The 19,696-nt window shown below is 36.0% G+C and overlaps 3 protein-coding genes across 7 annotated transcripts in view; 1 reads left to right on the forward strand and 2 right to left on the reverse strand.

The window, feature by feature from the left end:
- Positions 1 to 297: 297 nt before the first annotated feature.
- LOC132613932 (U4/U6 small nuclear ribonucleoprotein PRP4-like protein) lies at positions 298 to 5,432 on the forward strand. Of its 4 annotated transcripts, none has more exons than XM_060328233.1 (6): positions 298 to 454; positions 2,371 to 3,278; positions 3,790 to 4,243; positions 4,348 to 4,545; positions 4,636 to 4,717; positions 5,047 to 5,432. In XM_060328233.1, the coding sequence occupies exons 2-6, from the start codon at positions 2,374 to 2,376 to the stop codon at positions 5,139 to 5,141; spliced, it is 1,734 nt and encodes a 577-aa protein (XP_060184216.1). In that variant the 5' UTR covers positions 298 to 454; positions 2,371 to 2,373; the 3' UTR covers positions 5,142 to 5,432. The 4 variants fall into 4 exon arrangements, with proteins under 4 accessions (XP_060184216.1, XP_060184217.1, XP_060184214.1 ...); XM_060328234.1 differs by lacking the exon at positions 298 to 454 and adding an exon at positions 540 to 673; XM_060328231.1 differs by lacking the exon at positions 298 to 454 and adding an exon at positions 1,063 to 1,119.
- A 533-nt stretch (positions 5,433 to 5,965) lies between these two features.
- Positions 5,966 to 15,235, reverse strand: LOC132613867 (uncharacterized). The gene is made up of 11 exons (XM_060328152.1): positions 14,806 to 15,235; positions 13,075 to 13,162; positions 10,426 to 10,517; positions 10,202 to 10,320; positions 9,881 to 9,996; positions 9,684 to 9,811; positions 9,521 to 9,607; positions 7,060 to 7,120; positions 6,888 to 6,928; positions 6,689 to 6,809; positions 5,966 to 6,343 (listed from the first exon to the last, which is right to left on the reverse strand). Exons 1-11 carry the CDS (start codon positions 15,159 to 15,161, stop codon positions 6,284 to 6,286), a joined length of 1,269 nt encoding a protein of 422 aa, XP_060184135.1. The 5' UTR covers positions 15,162 to 15,235; the 3' UTR covers positions 5,966 to 6,283.
- Positions 15,236 to 16,692: 1,457 nt separating this feature from the next.
- Positions 16,693 to 19,696, reverse strand: part of LOC132613953 (DNA-(apurinic or apyrimidinic site) endonuclease, chloroplastic-like) — a 7,971-nt gene continuing 4,967 nt past the window's right edge. For both annotated transcript variants that reach the window (XM_060328277.1, XM_060328276.1), the window contains exons 8-12: positions 19,306 to 19,443; positions 19,178 to 19,225; positions 18,755 to 18,835; positions 17,797 to 17,956; positions 16,693 to 17,264 (exon numbers count right to left, since the gene is read on the reverse strand). In XM_060328277.1, coding sequence (XP_060184260.1) covers positions 17,143 to 17,264; positions 17,797 to 17,956; positions 18,755 to 18,835; positions 19,178 to 19,225; positions 19,306 to 19,443 — 549 coding nt within the window. In that variant the 3' untranslated portion in view covers positions 16,693 to 17,142. The remainder of the gene's footprint in view (positions 17,265 to 17,796; positions 17,957 to 18,754; positions 18,836 to 19,177; positions 19,226 to 19,305; positions 19,444 to 19,696) is intronic.

Genomic DNA, 19,696 nt, shown 5'->3' on the forward strand with positions numbered 1-19,696 from the left:
TAGAAAACATGACAAAACATTCAAAAAAGAACAATAAGAAAGGTACAAAAAACATACAATAAGATACTTCATACTTTTCTCACTTTCTTTTTCTTTTATGGTAAGTATTTCCTTAATAATAGTTTCATATTACTGAAATTATATATCCCAAATTATTAAATCTTTCTCATCTTACTCTTAGTATAATATTCTTGAAAATAGTTAATACTTATTAGAGTATATTTATTGGAAAGAAATAGAGGTAAGACAGTAAAATATAATTTTTTATTTATTTATGATTTTTTAACGGCGTGCAAAAGGAAAAGTGGACGGAACGGGACGGAGTAATGTACTAATATTGTTCTTATTATCCCCACTCCTCTTTCCCATTAAACCCCACTTTGATAACCCTCTTTGCCGGAGCTCCACCGCCAACGGCAAGTCTATACCGACTTAGCATATTCCGGCGACCTCTGTAAGTCTAAACTTGTAATTAGTTCGCTTTTGATTTAAAATCCTATCACCCTTTTTTTTTGTGTATATTTATAGCTAATGTGAGGTCACAGAGCTAGGTCTTTATTGAGATTTAGCCCATATTTGTCTATAAACACCTTTTATACACTACTATTATACATTAGGTTGCACAAAAAAATTGTTTTTGGATCAATCCAAAGCTCAAAAAGGTTTTTAAAAGGTATTATACTCCTTTTTTTTAGGGACTATTATACCCTTATATACAAAGTTGATACATTATGTATAATGCTCCCCTAGGTATAATGTTGTATAATCTACTTATTGTAAATCTCTCTGTTTGATTCTGTTTATCAAAGAACTAATTTGTACGATTCCGATTTAAAGTCCCATTGGCCTTTTTTTTTTTTTTTTTTTTGTGTGTGTGTATTTCGAGCTAATATGCGGTCACACAGCTAGTTATTTCTTGAGATTGTATACATTCGAGTTGAATACATTTTTTTTTTTAAAGCTAAACAACTTTGCTATTTTCTTTTGCTGATTATTGTGTTGTAATAATGTTAAAAGAAATTGTTTGATTTCGAAGAGTTTGTGAGGTTCCATACAGATTTGCATTTATGCTGAAGCATGTGTGTAAGAAGAGGGGTTTCTCTAATAGTAAATTTTTGGGTCTCTTTTTATAATTTTTTGCAGCTCAGATGGTTATTTTTTTTGTTTTTGCTCATATGATGACAATGGAATTTATCAAAACTGAAATTTTTGTTACATTATTTTTTTGATAAGAATAATTCTATTAGCAATACTTAACCTAATTTTCTGTGAAATTTGTTAGTATGTACCTTTTTTTGGGGTAGTTTAATAATGAGTTGTTTTTAAAATTCTTTGTTTATACTTATATGCTGCATTATAAGTAATGTTTTATTATTTTAATAGTTTAGATATCAAGTTTACTAGTATAAATTCGCTTGGTTGGTATCTAGGTGTTTCTGTGCAAGAATCTTTAATGGCAAAATCTCTGCTTTGCTTCTTTGTTTTTGTTATCTCTTTGTGTTTGAGGGATAGGTAATTAAGGGGCTTTGGTAGCAATTGAGAACCAAATTAGCCTGTTCAAAAAAAAATTCCTACTTAAGAGTTGGATATTAGCTTCTCTTGCTTGGACAAGTAGCGGATCTAGAATTTTCACTCAGGGTGTTCGGAAAAATAATTGAACCACTTGAGCTAGCTTTTTGTATTTGTTCAGGGTGTTCAAAAGTTAACATATGTACATGAATATAAAAAATTTACTCTAAATATATACTTTAATTTTTTGCTCAGGGTGTTCATCCGCCCCTGACTTGGACCGTAATGTTTGTCATGTAACACGCTTGTCTAATACTTGACACTCTAATATCATAAAGTGGTTTCCTCAATTTTGATTCTTCTTGAAAATTTAGACTGCGGTGCTCCCCTTCCCCCTCCTCTTTTTGTGTATCTTTGTCATGTACTATTTTGGTGCAATTTTTAGGTTGTTTCATCCACTTTCTACAGTTGATCTGAACATTGAGCATCATTTTTCCTTTTAATATGCATGCACAAGTGTTTATTCAACTGATTAGTTAACAAAATCTGGTTAAATTCACAAAACAAGGCTGAAACTTGAAGGAGATGAGTTGGGAATTCTTTATTTGATCTGTGGGCTTAATTTCATAAATTAAAGATAAATGGCATAACTAGATATTCTGGAAAATTAATCGTATAGATAGGGCATAATTTGAGCAAAATAAATTCTTAAACTGCTCAGACAGCAAGTAGGTTTATAGTTATTGCTATGCTTTTACTTGATCAAAAAAAGGTTTATAGTTATTGCTGACTGATATCTGAAGTGAATGGTTCTGTTTGCTTAAATTTATGTGTTCATTGTTTGAACTACTCTTTGATCAGGGTATGGATGCCGAGGATGAAAGGCCTGTTTCAACTACAGATCCTTCGACTGTTGTTGGTGATAGTTCGACTGTGGTTAATGCTATAGGAGCAATTAATCTTACACCAGTTCAAGCTGTCGCTCCACCGGGCGTTCCAACTGTTACTCCTCCTCCTGGTGTGCCTGCAATTGCTCCAAGGCCTGCAGTCCCTACCCCTATTCCTCCCCCATTAGCTCCGTTGCCTGTTCGTCCACCTGTCCTTAGGCCTCCGGTAGCACAGAATGGAGAAGTTCGAGCAAGCGATTCAGATTCTGATCTTGAAGAAATGGGATCTGATCGTGGCACTGCAGATTCAGCTCAAGAATATGAGATATCTGCAGAGAGCAAACTAGCCAGAGAGAGGCAGGAAAAAGCCTTGCAAGAACTTCTGATGAAGAGGCGTGCTGCTGCACTGGCAGTCCCTACTAATGATATGGCTGTTCGGGCCCGCCTTCGAAGGCTTGGTGAACCTATAACTCTCTTTGGAGAAAGGGAGATGGAAAGAAGGGACCGTCTGCGGATGCTTATGGCAAAGCTTGATGCAGAAGGCCAGTTGGAAAAGCTGATGAAAGCTCACGAGGATGAAGAAGCTGCAGCTTCTGCTGCACCTGCAGAGGAGGAGGATATTCAGTACCCTTTTTACACAGAAGGATCAAAAGCACTGTTAGATGCTAGGGTAGAAATCGCAAAGTATTCTTTAGTTAAGTCAGCTTTACGTCTTCATCGCGCAAGGAGGAAAAGGGATGATCCAGATGAAGATGTGGATGCCGAGGTTGATTGGGCTTTGAAGCAAGCAGGGAGCTTGGCCCTTGATTGTAGTGAAATTGGAGACGATCGACCCCTTTTCGGATGTTCGCTCTCACACGACGGAAAGATGCTTGCAACCTGGTATTCTTCTGTGCCTGTCTGTCTTGCTTTTCCTCATTCTTTTCTTGTTCTTTTTGGGGGGTGGGGGCTTTGCAGGTGGGTTAGATGAACTGTTATTAGTTGGGTAAGTGCTGGCCTTCAGTATAGGTTCATATACTTAAAAACTGTTCGTGTTCCTCGGTCTGTTTTTCACCTTTACTAACTCATATGAGTGGCATATACTAGCATTTGCTGCTTTTTTTGGCCAGCGATTCCCATATTAAATCTTATGGAAAACATGGTTACTGAGGATTCATATAGTTGAATTCAACTTGTTTGGGACTGAGACGTAGTTGTTGATTCCCATATTAAATCTAACAGTTAGATGTTCTCTTCGATTGCTTCAATATCATACCAAATGAACTGGAAGTGGGATTTATGTTCCCGTAAGAAAACAGTTGTCATCCTTTTATTAGAGTGTCTTTTAACAGTTATGACTTGCCAGTATGGATTCAAGGAACACCATTTTTACCCCCTTTTCTCCGGTATGCAGTTCTATGAGTGGTATAGCAAAGATATGGAGTATGCCTCAAGTGCAAAAGGTTTCCACCCTAAAAGGTCACACAGAACGAGCTACTGATGTTGTGTTCTCTCCGACAAGCAATCATTTAGTTACTGCTTCTGCTGACAAGACCGCAAGGTTATGGAACTCAGAAGGTTCTCACCTCAGAACGTTTGAGGGACATTTGGACCGTCTAGCTCGGATTGCTTTTCATCCTTCTGGAAAGTACTTGGGCACAGCTAGCTTTGACAAAACTTGGAGATTATGGGATGTAGAGAGTGGTGAAGAGTTGCTTTTGCAAGAAGGTCACAGTAGGAGTGTTTATGGATTGTCTTTTCACCATGACGGTTCATTAGTCGCATCATGCGGGTTGGATGCACTTGTTCGAGTGTGGGACTTAAGGACTGGACGAAGTATCCTTGCTCTAGAAGGCCATGTTAAACCGGTTAGTCTTTCTTTGATGTATGACGTCCTTTTCCCTTTTATGCTTTAGGGATTATGAGAAGACAAAATATGAATTCGGCTACTTATTTTATTTATTGGTTCCAGGTTCTTGGTGTCAGTTTTTCTCCCAATGGTTATCATTTGGCTAGTGGCGGTGAAGATAATACCTGTCGTATCTGGGACTTAAGGCAGAGAAAATCTTCGTACATCATACCGGCTCACTCCAGTCTTATCTCTCAAGTTAAGTTTGAACCTCAGGAGGGATACTTTTTGGCTACAGCTTCCTATGATATGACTGCTAAGGTATAACTTAAGTCTTTTATGTTTGTGCTGCTTTGTGGATATTTTTCATTGCTTGTATTTATGTTTTTCAATCTTAAACTTATATTTCAGGTATGGTCATCAAGGGATTTCAAGCCTGTAAAGACACTATCTGGACATGAAGCAAAGATTATGTCATTGGATGTTGCGGCAGGTAAGTTCCATTTAATTTCGATGAACGGTTCAAGGTTCAATAACTTACGATGATGACATTTAGTTTTAAACTTTTACCTTATCAAAAAAAGAATGAGTTCAAGGTTCAATAACTTATGATGATGACATTTACTAATTTTCTGGCCTAGACAGGAGAATTAATTTCATTGCTTGTGATTTCTGGGGGTGCAAAGGCTAATATTTTTCGTGACTGCTTATTCCATGCTATCCACCCTCTGCCAAGAAAATGCTGATATCTTTTAGAATCTCGAACCTTTGTTTCAAATTTCACATATGCTTATTTGTCTATTTTACTTTTGTTTGGTGCAGATGGACAGTTCATCACTACTGTGTCGTATGATCGAACAATCAAGCTGTGGTCAAGCAAAAACATCCAGAAGGATGAGAAAATGGACATTGACTAGATTTTTACCTAAGTTTGTAGGAGTCTACCATTTTCTGGGATCATCAGGAAGAGAGTTGAGTATGTTAAATTGTTGTTAAGAATCCCTGTAGAAAATTGAAGCACAAGGCCCTTTGCTCATTCTGTATTTTGTAAAGCCTTCTTCAACAAATGAAGTAGCGACATATCTTCTTTTTTCCTAATGTATTTTATAAGCTAATCAGAAACTCGAGATGCCAAAAGGTATTTTAATTCTTAAACAAATCCATATCTGAAATATTGTTAATAAAACCAGTACATTTCTTTCGTTGGATGCATTGTGTGTATATATCATGTAAACCAATAGCTACAACGATTGTAGAAACTTGCATAAACGGGATGTATCACGAGTGATTTCTGCTTTTAAGCTTTAATGCCTGTCACAATTATGTAAGTATTTAAGTAGGCGTATGGCCATAGATTCTAGAAAAAATTCACTTTTATTTGGAATTTATGAAGTTGGAGTTAAAGACAGAGTTATGTTTAGTCATACCTTCTGCAAAAAAGAGAATAGAACACTTTATTTGGAATTTACAAAGATGAAGTTGGAAAACAAATTTGGAGCACTTTCCCAAATTTTGGATTAGGAAAATTTATAACCAAACGCTGAATTTGAAATAAAGTGAGAAATTATTCCAGATCAAGGTGAATAATACTCATGGGCAAACGGGTAAATTTGTGAGGAAAGGGCATTCTTCATGAGCAATTGATACCGGATTAAACAATTCAGTTATCTAACAAGTCTTGGGACTTGGAAAAGGAGAATTTAAAAATTTCAAGCTACTGATTCTAAAAGATGTTACCAAGTGTTCAAAATAATCAAATTACGCAAAGATCTGTATAAATGTGTTTTGCAACATCAATATCTGACAACGAAAACTAAGTATAACCCGTGCCAACACGGTTCCTAACAAAATTCTCCTAAGGAATCGGTATAGGTTACAAGATCCAACAACATTGGTTTACTTCCAACTACAGTGCATGAATGTATATGGCTATCACTTCCTTCTAAATATGGCCTCGTTGTTTCTTCATAAAATAAAGACCTCTTCATGCTGCAGGGTTAAGTTATCTTGTTTCGATGGGTGTTCTTCCAATTGAAATAGCTTCTCTAGTGTCACAGCTTCATTTGTACCAACCCGTAAGGAGCCACCTTAGCAGAAAACAGAAGCCACAGCAAAGGGCCTGTAACACAAACATTTGTTACTCTTTAACAATCCTTCCACATATCGGATGAGATCATGTGCATAGTTATGCATACGAAGAGCAAGAATGCTACTATCTGGTTAGTCAAATAACGGAGGGAAACAGACACAGTTCACTAGCTCAATGATTGAGACTGCCATGAGTAGAATTATTATTAGCATAACTACGTTGACTAACTAGGAATATATCACCGTTTTTGTGATTTACCAATCGTTTTGAGGTAACAGGTAATGACTGCAGACTAGAATACCCTGCGGGTTTAAATGGAAAAAAAGCAGAAAAAAGGAAAAATATAAACAAAAGAAAGAAATAAAAGTTCTTTACCTGGAAGACTAGTAGCACAACACAAAGGGACTGTTCTGACATTCTGCCAAATTGCCTTAAGAAAAGGTTCACTAGTGTCCCATCATTTGTTCCGGTCAATAAGCCAGTCTTAGGATCAAACCTGAAAGGATCAAAGATTAGTTAGTCCAGACACAAACAGAAATTCCAAAACTTGAGCCGCTGCAATTAGAGAACTTACTTAGGGAGCCGATGCCTTGGACATGGTATAATACCGGCAAGCTGAAAGGAATTCGATGCAGTTAAAAGAGTCAGTAGAGATCCAAGTTTAATTCACACAAATATAACTTATTGATCTTGTTTGTTCTGCAAGATCAGCTGCAAACCAAGACGGGGAGAGAGAGAGAGAGAACCTGAGGTAGTGATAGCAGGAAGTTCAGAACTTGCGGCAAAAAGAATATAAGCAGTGTTTCACTGGAAGGAAATAGACAAAACTAGACGCATTAGTTTGAAGTTTCAGACGAAGAAATTTAAACAAATATCTTTACAAGTATAGAAACTAAAAGTCATTTGTACATACAACAGTGATACTCGATATGACACAGTTAATATGGTGCTTTAGGTAATTTGATAGATCTCAATATGTTAGATATATTTCAACTATTATACCATTTTATGATTTTGACAAGTTTTAAGATTTCTTTCCAATTAACAATTCAATACATCAACTATATTGAGATGTCACTTCAATTGACAATTCACATATTCCCTATAAAACCAACATGCAAAATTATTGTACACAGTTTTCTCACTGCTACAATATATCATGTGCGCCATGCAAAATGGAAGAAGGATCATATCTTTAGCATGTGCAGGAATCCTGTGTGTTTTCTGGTGCTCAACGGAAAAGTATTTTGGGGACATAGGCGTAAATGAGAAAAGAAAAGCATCACCTCTAATACACCCTTTTCAAGAGTCCAAAAGAAAAGACAAATAATGGGGAAACACAAAGAGAAGAAAGTCCTGATTAGCTAAAGACCAGAAAAGAACAACTAGATCTTCCATATCCATTTTTAAGTTCTGAAGGACAAGTCTGAGCAGAATCCAGACCGTACTCTCACCATATTTTTTCCAAAAAAGTATGGTATATATGTGTATACGTGCGTATTCATGCATGCATGTTTACACAAACACACATTTATATTTGATAATTGAGAAATTCATTGTTTCCAACTTGGAAGCTTGGTGGATAGTAGGTCCACGTTTGTAATTTTCCAGATCCAGGGGCGGATATAAAGCACATGTTATGGGTTCATTTAAACCCAATAGCTTTGGCTCATACCTTGTGTATGCTCACCAATCAAATACAAATAATAGATTTCGAACCAAATAAAATCAAATGAACTGTGGTAGATCCCGAACTTGAACACATAAGGTTCAAATCTTGGATCCGCCTCTTATCCTTCTCCACTTAAATACTAGATTTGGTTCACAGCAGGATTCGAACTTGTGACATGCGCCCACAACACATCCCCGGTTGTACTACCTTTGCCATTGAGCAAAAACCTTGGGGCAGGGTACCCTCCTTTTTTTTTTTTTTTGGGGGGGGTGGGGGGAGGTTGGTGGGGTCAAGTAAAAATATTTTCATTCATAAACATGGCCAAAAAACTGGCCCTTACAAGGGGTATACCAAAAGGTAAAGAATCTATAAAATATGATTCTCTACAAACTCCAACCAACCTTCTATACAACAAGGAACTCTATGGGTGCACCGAAAGAAAATAAACAACAGGAGGCTACTCCTCAATTGAGAAAAACTGAATTCTATGCCCTCAAAAGCTCTCATTTCTTACCTATCAAAAAAAAAAAAGAGCTCTCATAATTCTCTCTCCAAACAACCCACATTAATGCAAGTGGAACCAAATTCCAAGCCCTACGTCTTCTCCCGCTCCTCCAACTGAACATCAAGTCTTTCACTGTTTTTGGCATTACCCAACGGGTTTGGGGCATGGATATTAAATCTTACATGCATTATAGGTTTTCCTATTAAGTGGATCATCTACCTCATAGTAAGAGGCAGATGAAATTCATTTTCTTTTCCTCATTCTGCAATGACAAATTGCTCGTCCCTTCATAATCAACCCTCTCTGTCACTTCAGTTGTTTCTATTAGCCCCCTCTCTTTAGAGGCTAAGAAATTTTCCATCAACTGTTAAATGAGATCCTTAACTCAGACAAGTCGATTTTTTTGGGATCTGAACTGGGATGAATAACAAGCATTTTAGAGGAGAAGTAATTGGATTCACCTCTTTGATGCCTGGTTCTTGATATATTAGTGAGTTCAAAGACCCTTCACATTTTTTCCTTTTTTTAAAAAAAAAAAGGTTAGTTGTCCCTGGTATGGCCTTGTAAGTCCATCGTGAACAGGACTGGCACTGCATTGGTGGCACTTTATTTTTAGAATGAAAAGAACAATTTTTGTTCTTTTTAGAATGAACTTTTGTTTGTTTAACATGTCATTCCCTTGGTGCCACTTTTCCGTTGACACAATAGTCTAGTTACTTTTTTCCTGATAAAGACAATACTCTGTTGTCCACACAATATTCCAGTCACTTTTTGTTTCTTTTAAATAAAGACAATACTCCAATCACTTATGGAAAAACTTAGGATTCACAGTCATCAGCCAAAGAGGGTGCTCCACTTCGAATCACTATGACACAAAGTAAAACTGACAAGGGAAAATGGGATAACCTTTTATTTCCCAAAAAAAAAAAAAAAAAAAAAAAAAAAAAAAAAAAGGGAGCAATCAAATGGTTCAAGAAAAATACTAGCAGAAGCCACTGAACTTAATGGAGAAACAGGCAGGAAGACGTACCTAAAGTGACCCAAGATTCCAGCCACTGCCATGGTCATTCCAGCAAAATATGTAAAGGTATCACCAACAAAAACTGAGGAAGGATACCTACAATGACCACAGAGACAGTAAGTAAGACATTGCTAAAGGAGAACTTTGAGGTTATCCCAAAATGAAATTTTACCAGTTGTATGAAAGTAATGCCAAGGAAGTAGCAAGCATTGGCTGAACAAGGTAAATAGAAAAAGCATGGGCTTGTTTGTATTCAGGATCAGCAGATGCTCCAATTTGCATGATGTTGTGTATCAAAATCTGTAATTACTGTAGAGTTAGATGACATTCAATCGTCAAAGTGATACCTAGAGAACTGTTCTAGCTTACAGCAGCTGCAATAACGACTGTCTGCCCAACTTCAAGGCCATTGATACCGGCATGGATATTGATAGAATTTGTGCAAAATATTGCCAATAGCCACATATATAATTTGTAGATACATCCTGTTAAACCAGAGAAAATGAAGAACCGAACCAAAGTCAACAAAGGGAAAGAGTTAAGGTATGAAATGCTAAAAGATCATATCCATATACAAAATGACTTTAACCATGTTAAACGGTGCACTTTAAACATTCAAGTACATCAGTCTAGCAAACTCCAACCAAAAGGACTTCCTATAGAAGAAGGAAGAAATCATAGGCTGCTTACCTAGATCCAAGATCTCTAATCCAACATATGATACAAGGGGCTTTGGTATAATAATAGTTGTATGCCCAGCATATGCCATCAACAATGGAAGAGCTGCAATGGAGGGCAATAGCAATTTCCTATTTCAAAAATTACATGAACTTCATAAGAACCTAAGCTGATTTTTTTACAAAACATCCCAGTTGCATCAGGAAAAAACATTTAGATATGATAGAAATGCTTACACTCTCCAAGGTACATCAAGGACATCATCCACAAACCCAAGCAGCAACATGAAGCAGATTGAAGATAATGCAGCATTGTACTCAACAAGCCACTGCCAAATTCAAAGTCAACAACTAGTGCAACATTTTTAATTAGGGGGGAAAAAAAGCTGCAGCTAACTACTATTAATGGGAGCAACACTTCTAATGTGACTATTCCACATGCTTTTTTGACAGGGGAAAAGAAACAGCTGCAGTAACACTTTTAATGTGACTATTCCACGATTTGACATATGAACAAGCATATGTAAAACATGTTGAGGATATCCACACACCCCTCTTTTTCACTACTTTTCTCCCCCTCTACTCTGCAGGACATTTTTCATTCACTATCATTCTTAATTTTCATGCATAGAGTTCTTCAATGCATAAATTTTCCTTACACTAAGAAGGAAACAGGTAAATGACTTCATGGAGTACTAAAATGCACAAGCACATGAAAGTTTTTTGTTTTGTTCTGTTCATAATTATATATTCGGAAAGTCAGAATAGTATGTTTCTTCAGGATATTACTTGCACATAGTGATTTGGTTGGTAGCATTCTCTTTGATTATGCAAAAAATTCGACAAAAGTCAATTTTAAGATGTCAAGTGACACCATCACAGGCAGCAGAAAGGTCAATGGGCGATAAATGGCTTTGGGTACGTGTGTAACGATGCATGATATAATAACCCAGTTGCCCAATTGACTGCCCATAGTAGCCATTAATGCTCAAAGGCTTGTGAATTCCCAATTTTTAGTATTGTTCCCAAAAAAAAAGCAAAATACCAGCAACTTGGAACACAGTAACTAGTGAACAAGTCTGTTCTCCTTAATCTTACAACTACAATACTTTCAAGTGAGGTTAGCTCAAGTGGTTGAGCACCTCTACCATCAACCGGTAGGTTGAAGGTTCGAGTCACGCTGGAGGGTAAGTGGGAACACATCTTCCTGATGGGGTGAGGTGGGAAAACATTAAAATAAAAAAAAAACTCTTTAAAGTCAATAAACATAATGGCCAATGAGGACTCATATAGCCGACCCCAACTTGTTTGAGACTACTGCGTAGTTGTTGTTTGGTACTCCTTTTGTCCATTTTTTGGTGACATAGTTTGACTAGTCACAAATTAAAAAATGTAACTTTACTTGGATATTATGTTAGTAGCAGTATAAGTGAATATAATACATTAAAGGTGAGAGTTTACATAAGTTATTGAATTGTGCTTTTCTTCATTTTCTGTGAACCAAAGCAATCTATAGCATTAGGCGTTCTCTTCTTTTGATAACTAAGGGAAAAATCCCTTGTAAGTTAGCTGGCCCAACTCCAATTGGGCCACAGGTTCGAAATTCTAAGAAGTATGCTGCCACAACCTCTACCTTGCTCCCGCTTAAATAACTAGGCTTCACATTAGTGACAGGGTGCAAAATCATAGCATATGCCTAATCCACACATCTCATGTTGCATCCTTATCATTGAACCAGAGCCACCAGAGCCCGAGAGGCCACCGTACCATTATTTTTATGCAGAGCTCAAATTATAAAAATGTTGTTCTAAATCATTTGACCTTGATTATTCTTCCTTTGCCCCCAATAAAAGAGAATCACATATTAAGAATGTACTCCTCTAACTATGTAAGTTCTGAAATAGTTCCTTACCAAGAAATAACAACGTCAGTCGTCAGTCGTCAGTCGTCAGCCTCTGATGTTTCTTTCCATGCTTCAATAATGAGGCAGGTGGAGACCTCAAAACATCCTTCTCCATATCGCACCTCTATGACCTCCTGATTTTAAATGTTAAATTATCTCAATAATCACTATGCTTTTAAGTTCCGATACTGAGTTCCTTTATTCTCCATCGGATATTCTGTACTGAGGATTGCAACCGACCTATTTTTGTAGTGACTAGAACTATTAAGGACATTTTCATGAGGATTCTCAAATCTCAGGCTTCATACTTCTTTAGAAAGCAGATATCATAAACTATTTTAATTATAATCCTTTGAAGAATTGAAGAAAGAATATAGTCAGACAATTTTTTATAGCCTTGGAAACAGTCTTCGTACCCACAAAAGGTAGGGGTAAGGTCTGCGTACATCCTACCCTCCCAAGACCCCACTTGTGGGACTCCACTGAGTATGTTGTTGTTATAGGCTTGATTTCAGTAGGAATCCTTTATTTAGGCATCTTTGTCAAGTATATCCACAAAATTTATAATTTTCCATTTACTAATCAAGTGGCAAGACTTTCAACATTTTGCTTGTCTTCTTCACAGTGACAACTTACGGTAAAAATGCAAAACACGTTTTCAAGATTTAGTGCGTTTAGATCACCTCTCTTTCTAACCCACGTTTGATATATGCAAAAACCTTCTCAAAATCCAAGTTCATATTCATATCTTTGGCACTGCTTTCTGTCGCCTTTAAATGGAGAAAAACACTCTTATTTTTTATCATACTAGTAACAGTTAGAAGTTCTCACGAATTTCTCATGATCCGCAAGCAAAAAAAAAACACATAACACTATGTCAGAAAAAGTAAATCAACAAAAGCAGTTATCAAGAGCAGATCATCTTTAACAAATCTCAAAGACTCAAAAACTCCAAAAACCGCAAAGCTCACAACTTTACTTACATCTGAATCAGCTGTGAAGTTGAAATATTGAAACAGGATAGCAACAACCAAGAACACAGCCCCAACAATAATACCCAGTGACTCAGGTCTGCAAAAACCAATACGGATCAGTCCAATTGCTTCAGTGGCACACTTCACAACTTAATTGAAGTTGATTCTTAACTATGAAAACCCTCAACTGTTAACTGAGTTCATAAATTACTCAGTGAAGTGAAAATTTATAAAACTCCCATTAGGTATATGCTGGTGGTATTTACGGTCTAACCCCATTATATATCATGTAATGAGCTCAAAAAATAACCACGGTAAAAAACTATTGTATAATTGAAAACCGTTGAAATAAAAATTTCACTTTTTTTTTTTTTTTTTTTGATAAAAAAACAAACCAATTCAAACCAAGACTATCAGAACCAACAAGTAACGCATAATAAATTCGAATCAGTACTAAATTTACTACTGCATTCACAATTATGCATTTACTTCAAGTAAATTAAGGATGTGTTTGGTATAACAGAAAATGTTGTCCTATTTTCCCTTGTTTGGTTACACTAAATATCCTGGAAAATATTTTCCTTAAAAATTGAGGGAAAACATTTCCCGGATCAATAAAAACACCCCAACTCATCCCCAACCCACCCCCGCACTATCCACCCACCACCCTACCCCTTTCCCACCCCACCCTTACCCCCAACCCCCGCCTACCCACACCTTCCTTACTCACCTTTCACCCTGCCTACCCCTACCGCCAGAAGTTGCACTCCGGATACAAAAACCTCATAGTGTGGGGAAAAAAAAGAAAAAAAAAAAATATATATATATATATGCAAATACTCTTAAAATGACAGTTTCCAACTTGCGTACCAAACACAAGAAAATGGCCAGGAAAATCACTTATTTTCCGGAAAAAAATTCTTGAAAAACATTTTCCTTCATATCGAACACACCCTAAGACTATCAAAACCAAGAACTACGGCATAATAAACTTGAATCATTACCAAATTTCACTACTGCATTCACAATTATGCATTAACTTCAAGTAAATTAAACTTCAAATCCTTCTTTCTACACACAAAAAAGAAAAGAAAAACTTTCATTTTGATAGAGCCTTAAGGAGTGCCTTTCTTGTTAATATCATTTCCAAACAAATTACTTCTCAGAACGTACTTAGAGGCAACATGAATCATACTAACGGCGACGAAGTTATTCATGTATAAACTTAGGACGGTATTTGGTTTGCACTTTAGAAATCCGCATAACTAAAACATATATCAATTATGAGGGAAATATTTTATGCGGGATAGAAGGTGGAATAATTAAACCCTGCATAACTAATCCCCGCATAAAATAATACTCCCTTCATCTCACTCTAAGTGTCATATTCCTTTTTGGTGTGTACCAAAAAGAGTTTCTCTTTCTATATTTAGTAAGTTTTCCAATTCCAACATTCTACCTGACAAATTTAAGATCACAAGATTTAATGGATTACACATATCATTAATTTAACACCACTAGATTCAAAAGTCTCCCTTCATTACTTTAACTTCATGCCCAGTCAAACTAAGACACTTAAATTGGAACCAGGGAATACATACACCATACATTTCTTCATAACTAATCTCTGTATTACTAATATCTGCATAACTCTAACCAGCTACCAAATGAGCCCTAACTTCAAGTAAATTAAACTTCAATTCTTCAATTGATGAAAGGAAAAACAAAAAAAAGACTTACACTTTAATAGAGCCTTGAGGAGTGCCTTTTTTGTTGATATCATAACCAAACAAATTCCTTCTCAACACATACTTAGATGCAACAGGAATCATAGTAACCGTAACAAAAAATCCGATCAAACTAATAATTGCATTGATAATAATCGATTTTCGAAGCTCCGATTCGATTTTGTAGTGATAAAATATCAAGTACAAGTAAGGGATTATGAATATTAATGACATTTTGAATATTAAGTATACTTTTGCCGGCGCTATAGGAGGATCAGCTGACGTGTCACCGGATTTAGGTTTTTCCGGCGAGTTCACGGCGGTGATATTCGCCGGCGCCGCCGTTGACGGTCGCTTTTTAGCTGCCATGGTTACACTCTAACGTTCTGGGCGTCACTTGTGAGTCTTTTAATATTTGTTTTTTATTAATTTGTGATTTTGTTAGGTGCTGTTTGGTAGTGGGTTAGATTTATGCGGTTATTAATAATATACGAATAGTTATAAGGGAATTTATGTCTTATTTGATATAGGAATTAGTTATGCAGAATTTAGTTATTCATATTATCATTTATTTCACCTTATATTAGACATAAAATAATACCTAAGTTTTTTCATATACTCCTTCGTCCCATTTTATAAGAAGGAGTTTGACTTGTCACGAAATTTAAGAGATAAAGAAGACTTTTGAAATTTATGATTCAAAATAAACTATAGAAATTTGTGGCTGGAAATCATTTTATTAAAGTTTAAAAGGTAAATTTAAAGCTGGATTTTTACTAAATATAGAACTATGTCCTTTTGTTTGGACTGATTAAAAAAAAAAAAGTGTCATTTAATTAAAAATAATTTACCTCCTAATCAGCTATCAAACGTAATAAGTTACTTATGCAAGATTTAATACCCGCATAACTCACTTCTACACTAGCTACGAAATGACTCCTTATTCACTTAATAAAATACGAAACGACTCCTTATTCGCTTACAATATTATTTGTGGTCTATAACTCTCAGGATCCAATAACATTTGTACACGTCAGATGAAACTTGTCATATGTAGGCTCCATTTTGCTTCAAGAATGGAGATCAAAGCTTTATTTTGTTTTATCTTTTTCTTTCTCCCTATTTGAGTTATTTCTTTGTTTGCTTCATTTCAAAGGTTAAAGGAGGGTCTTGTGAGGGATAATATTTGATCTTAAAAGTTTTCAACCAGTTGTATTTTGCTGGTAATTAAGAGCCCGTTTGGATTGACTTATAAGTTGCTTATAAGTTGTTTTCAGCTTTTTTGAGTGTTTGGCTAACCAGCTTAAAATCATTTTGTACTTAAAATAAGCTCAAAAAAATAATTGAGCCCGTTTGACTTAGCTCATCTAAAACAGCTTATAAGCTGCTTAAATAAGTCCATCCAAACAGGCTCTAAATGCAATTAACTTTTGAGTAACTTTATCATAAAAGTAATTTATAATAATTTTTTTGTGCTGAGAAACTTCTTTTACTACCTTATAATCAGAAATAAAAATTTCTGAGTTTTAACCTTGAAATGAAAAATCTCTATAATAGCAAGCACTAGAATCTACTAGAGTGACTTTTCTACGACGCAGAAGTGAATGAGTTTTCTACGACGAAATGCAAATTAAAACGAATACGATTATGATCACAGAATAAAATCCGAGTTAACCGACCAATATGTACAAAATAGGGAGCACAAAAACACCATAATAGGGGTTCTAAAATGCGAATTCAAATTAATCGAATCAATAGGTTATGACCATCAGATAAAATCCGAACTAGCCGTCCTGACCAGCGTTCAAGCGTCGAGCGAAATAAGGAGCACTAACAGCCATAATAGGCTTTTTACGATGCAAATTTAAATTAATTGAATCAACAAATTATGACACACAGATAAAATCCAAATTAGCCTCGAACGCAAATAACGATCATTAAAACCCCCATAATACACTTCCTATGATGCAAATCTGTATTAGTCGGGTTAGTGAGTTCCGTACACCGGATGCTTAAACAAACAACAGAAGTTATACAGGAGTATATGATGATATGCTCATCCCAATTTTTTACTCAGTACTCACTCCAGCTCTCCCTAGAAATGTGACACTTTTTGCTTCCTCAGTGGATCAACAAAGCATCAAAACAGCATAACAAATGTGAATCCTATGTAGCACTTCAAAAATCAGGATTCACCATTTATATGATCAAAATATTTGAGAGCCAAACAACTACTGCCCCAGGTAGCTTCTTGAAAATATTTTCGTCGCGCTTTCTTGTTGTGGTGCCCGTGTTCGAAAAAAACATCAAGATGTCAGAATCAGCAAAAAAGACGGTTGCAACTTCGAACCTACAGTTTCAGGACAAGGCCAATGGGACTGTGATCACTGCCATCTACATCTGGGAGAATGTACGAGTCGTGCACGTTGTCAGCAATGCATTCCGAGACAAGGAAGTAATCAAGCCGCCATCCTGCCATTTTATAACCGACAAACGTCATAAGAGAAAGATGCAAAAAACGTCATAAGAGAAAGATCATAGCGAATAAATCCAATCCCAGACAATCTGAAAAACGGTCCTCAAAATGGCAAATGACATTGGACAAAGAATGTGATGTTGGAATTATCTAGTGAAGGAGTAACAAATACGATAGTCCACGACAGGTTGGAGGAAATTAGATCACGAGTAAGCTTAAACAGGTCAATATGTAAAAAGAGAGTTCAAACTCAAAAGTTGATTTTTTACAATTACCACTGTCAAATGGGCAATGTTGTCATTCCATTAGTGACTAGACAGTAAAACACAACAACATAGGCGAAACATCTAATTCTAGAGGCTATGGAGAAGAGTACACCAAGAAGCACAAACTGAGGCATGTTGCCGGTTTTCTTAATTTGTCATAATAAGAACAGCTCTAGGAAGCAAAGGACAAGTTTCTTTGAGGTAAAGGTAACTTAGCAAAGGACAAGTTAATAGCACCATAATAGAATAAATTCGTAAATACCTTTATTAGTTTTACGTGCACCGTGGCGGTAACCCCAGTAAGTATAACCAACGACACCAGGATGCTGCTTCCTGAATGTATCTACAAAACCCTTGTTTAAAAAGTTCGTTTCGAAGGACTCTCTTTCTTCTTCAGTGAAGCCTGCACTTCTTTTATTTCCCTAAGCAAATGAAGGAGAAAACTCAGAAACGACAAATCAGAATGATATCAAAACTAAAATGCAACTTCAGTAAGCTAAGCTAACAACTGAAGACAATGCTAAAATCCACAAGCACACAGCAATCCTTAAGATGCAAAGTCAAATCAATCTGTTAGCAATGACAATTTCCAATACTTAGTTGTATTTTTCAAGTGCAAAAGACGACAACTAGGAACACTTGCAAAATTGATACTACCTCGGTCTCAATTTAGTTCACTTTTTGCTTACTAAGGTCAATTCAAGCAACTTTCGAGCAAAATTGTTCATTCTTTTAGGAATTTGGAAACTACACCAAGGAGTATAAGTTGCATATAAACATCACGAAATATTACATTTAACGTGCCATCAGCGACCACTCAGTTTGACTCCAACAAAGGAAAAAGTGACAATTATCTTTGAATAGGAGTAAATTCTATTGCCACTTTCAAGCAAAACTTCTCCACTTGCTTCTAGAATGTTTCCTGCTAAAAGTCTTAATCTTGAATCACAAATCAGAGGTTCTTGGTGATTTTACTATTCCATGCTTCATCTTTACTTCATAAAATAGACAATTCTATTCCCTCTAGTTGAATATATAGAACACTTTCAACACCTATTAGCTTTCAAAGAATATTTTGACCTGTATACTGTAATTGGATAAGATATTGTTTATGTCGATTCCAATACTATTCTTAAAGATAGATACTAAGATATCTTAAACTTAGTAACTTAAATTGTAGTATCGTTTACATGATAGAACGTGACAGTTAAAGTACTTACAGCAGGATTAAAGATATCTATCTCCTCGTGGGCGCAATTTAGATCACCGGTCAAAACTACAGGTTTCGACTTCTCTAGCTCCTGCAAAGCCACAGAAGAATAATTTTTTATGAAGATTAGACGTTAACAAACCAAAAGAGTAATGTCTAGAACAGAATAAACAAGATACAACCGGAACAAATACGAAAGGGAAAAATCTACAAATGGATGTTAAGAACAAATAGTGTTTGTAGACATAAAGTGGAAGTATCCCTGGCTGTATTCAATGAATGAAGGTAAGATGGCTTGATGATTTGAATTGATGAGATTCAAGATGCCTGTCCGAAAATGAAAAAGTCAAAAGAACTTAACCTTGAAAATTGAGGTACCTGTAGACAAATGATACATGGTGCGTAAGATGTCAGTAAAGAAAGGAACACTTACTTTCATGTGATTCCCAAGAGAAGGATCCCATTCTGTAATTCTGTACGTCTGGTAAAGTACATCTTGTTAGTCATGTCCGTTAGAGGAAATGCATATACAAAGAAGAGATATAAGACTTAGTGAACTACCAATCGTCGTAGTCCATCACCAGAATTTGGAACATATCCACACAGTAAATAGAAGTCATCAAACTCCACCGTGACAAGCCGTCCTTCGGTATCATGATCAGGTATACCGAGACCATATCTGATAGAAAGTGGTTTAATCTGTCAAAGAGGATAGCAAAAGGATAATACTGGTTATATACCAAAGAAACCAAAAACAATTCAAGGAAAGAAGACATAGAAGCTCAATCTTCTTCCTTCTACTCTATTAGTAAGAAACTTTTCTCAGAGACTAAAGTAAGGCACGCAATGGAGGGCTTGACATAAATAAGATATCATAAGGGAAAAAAAAGCTCAAACTGCACAGACCATTTAAAGACCTTGCACAAAGAAATACATGTGGATGAAGAAAATG

Source organism: Lycium barbarum, chromosome 10 (genome assembly GCF_019175385.1).
Source record: "Lycium barbarum isolate Lr01 chromosome 10, ASM1917538v2, whole genome shotgun sequence".
NCBI lineage: Eukaryota > Viridiplantae > Streptophyta > Magnoliopsida > Solanales > Solanaceae > Lycium > Lycium barbarum.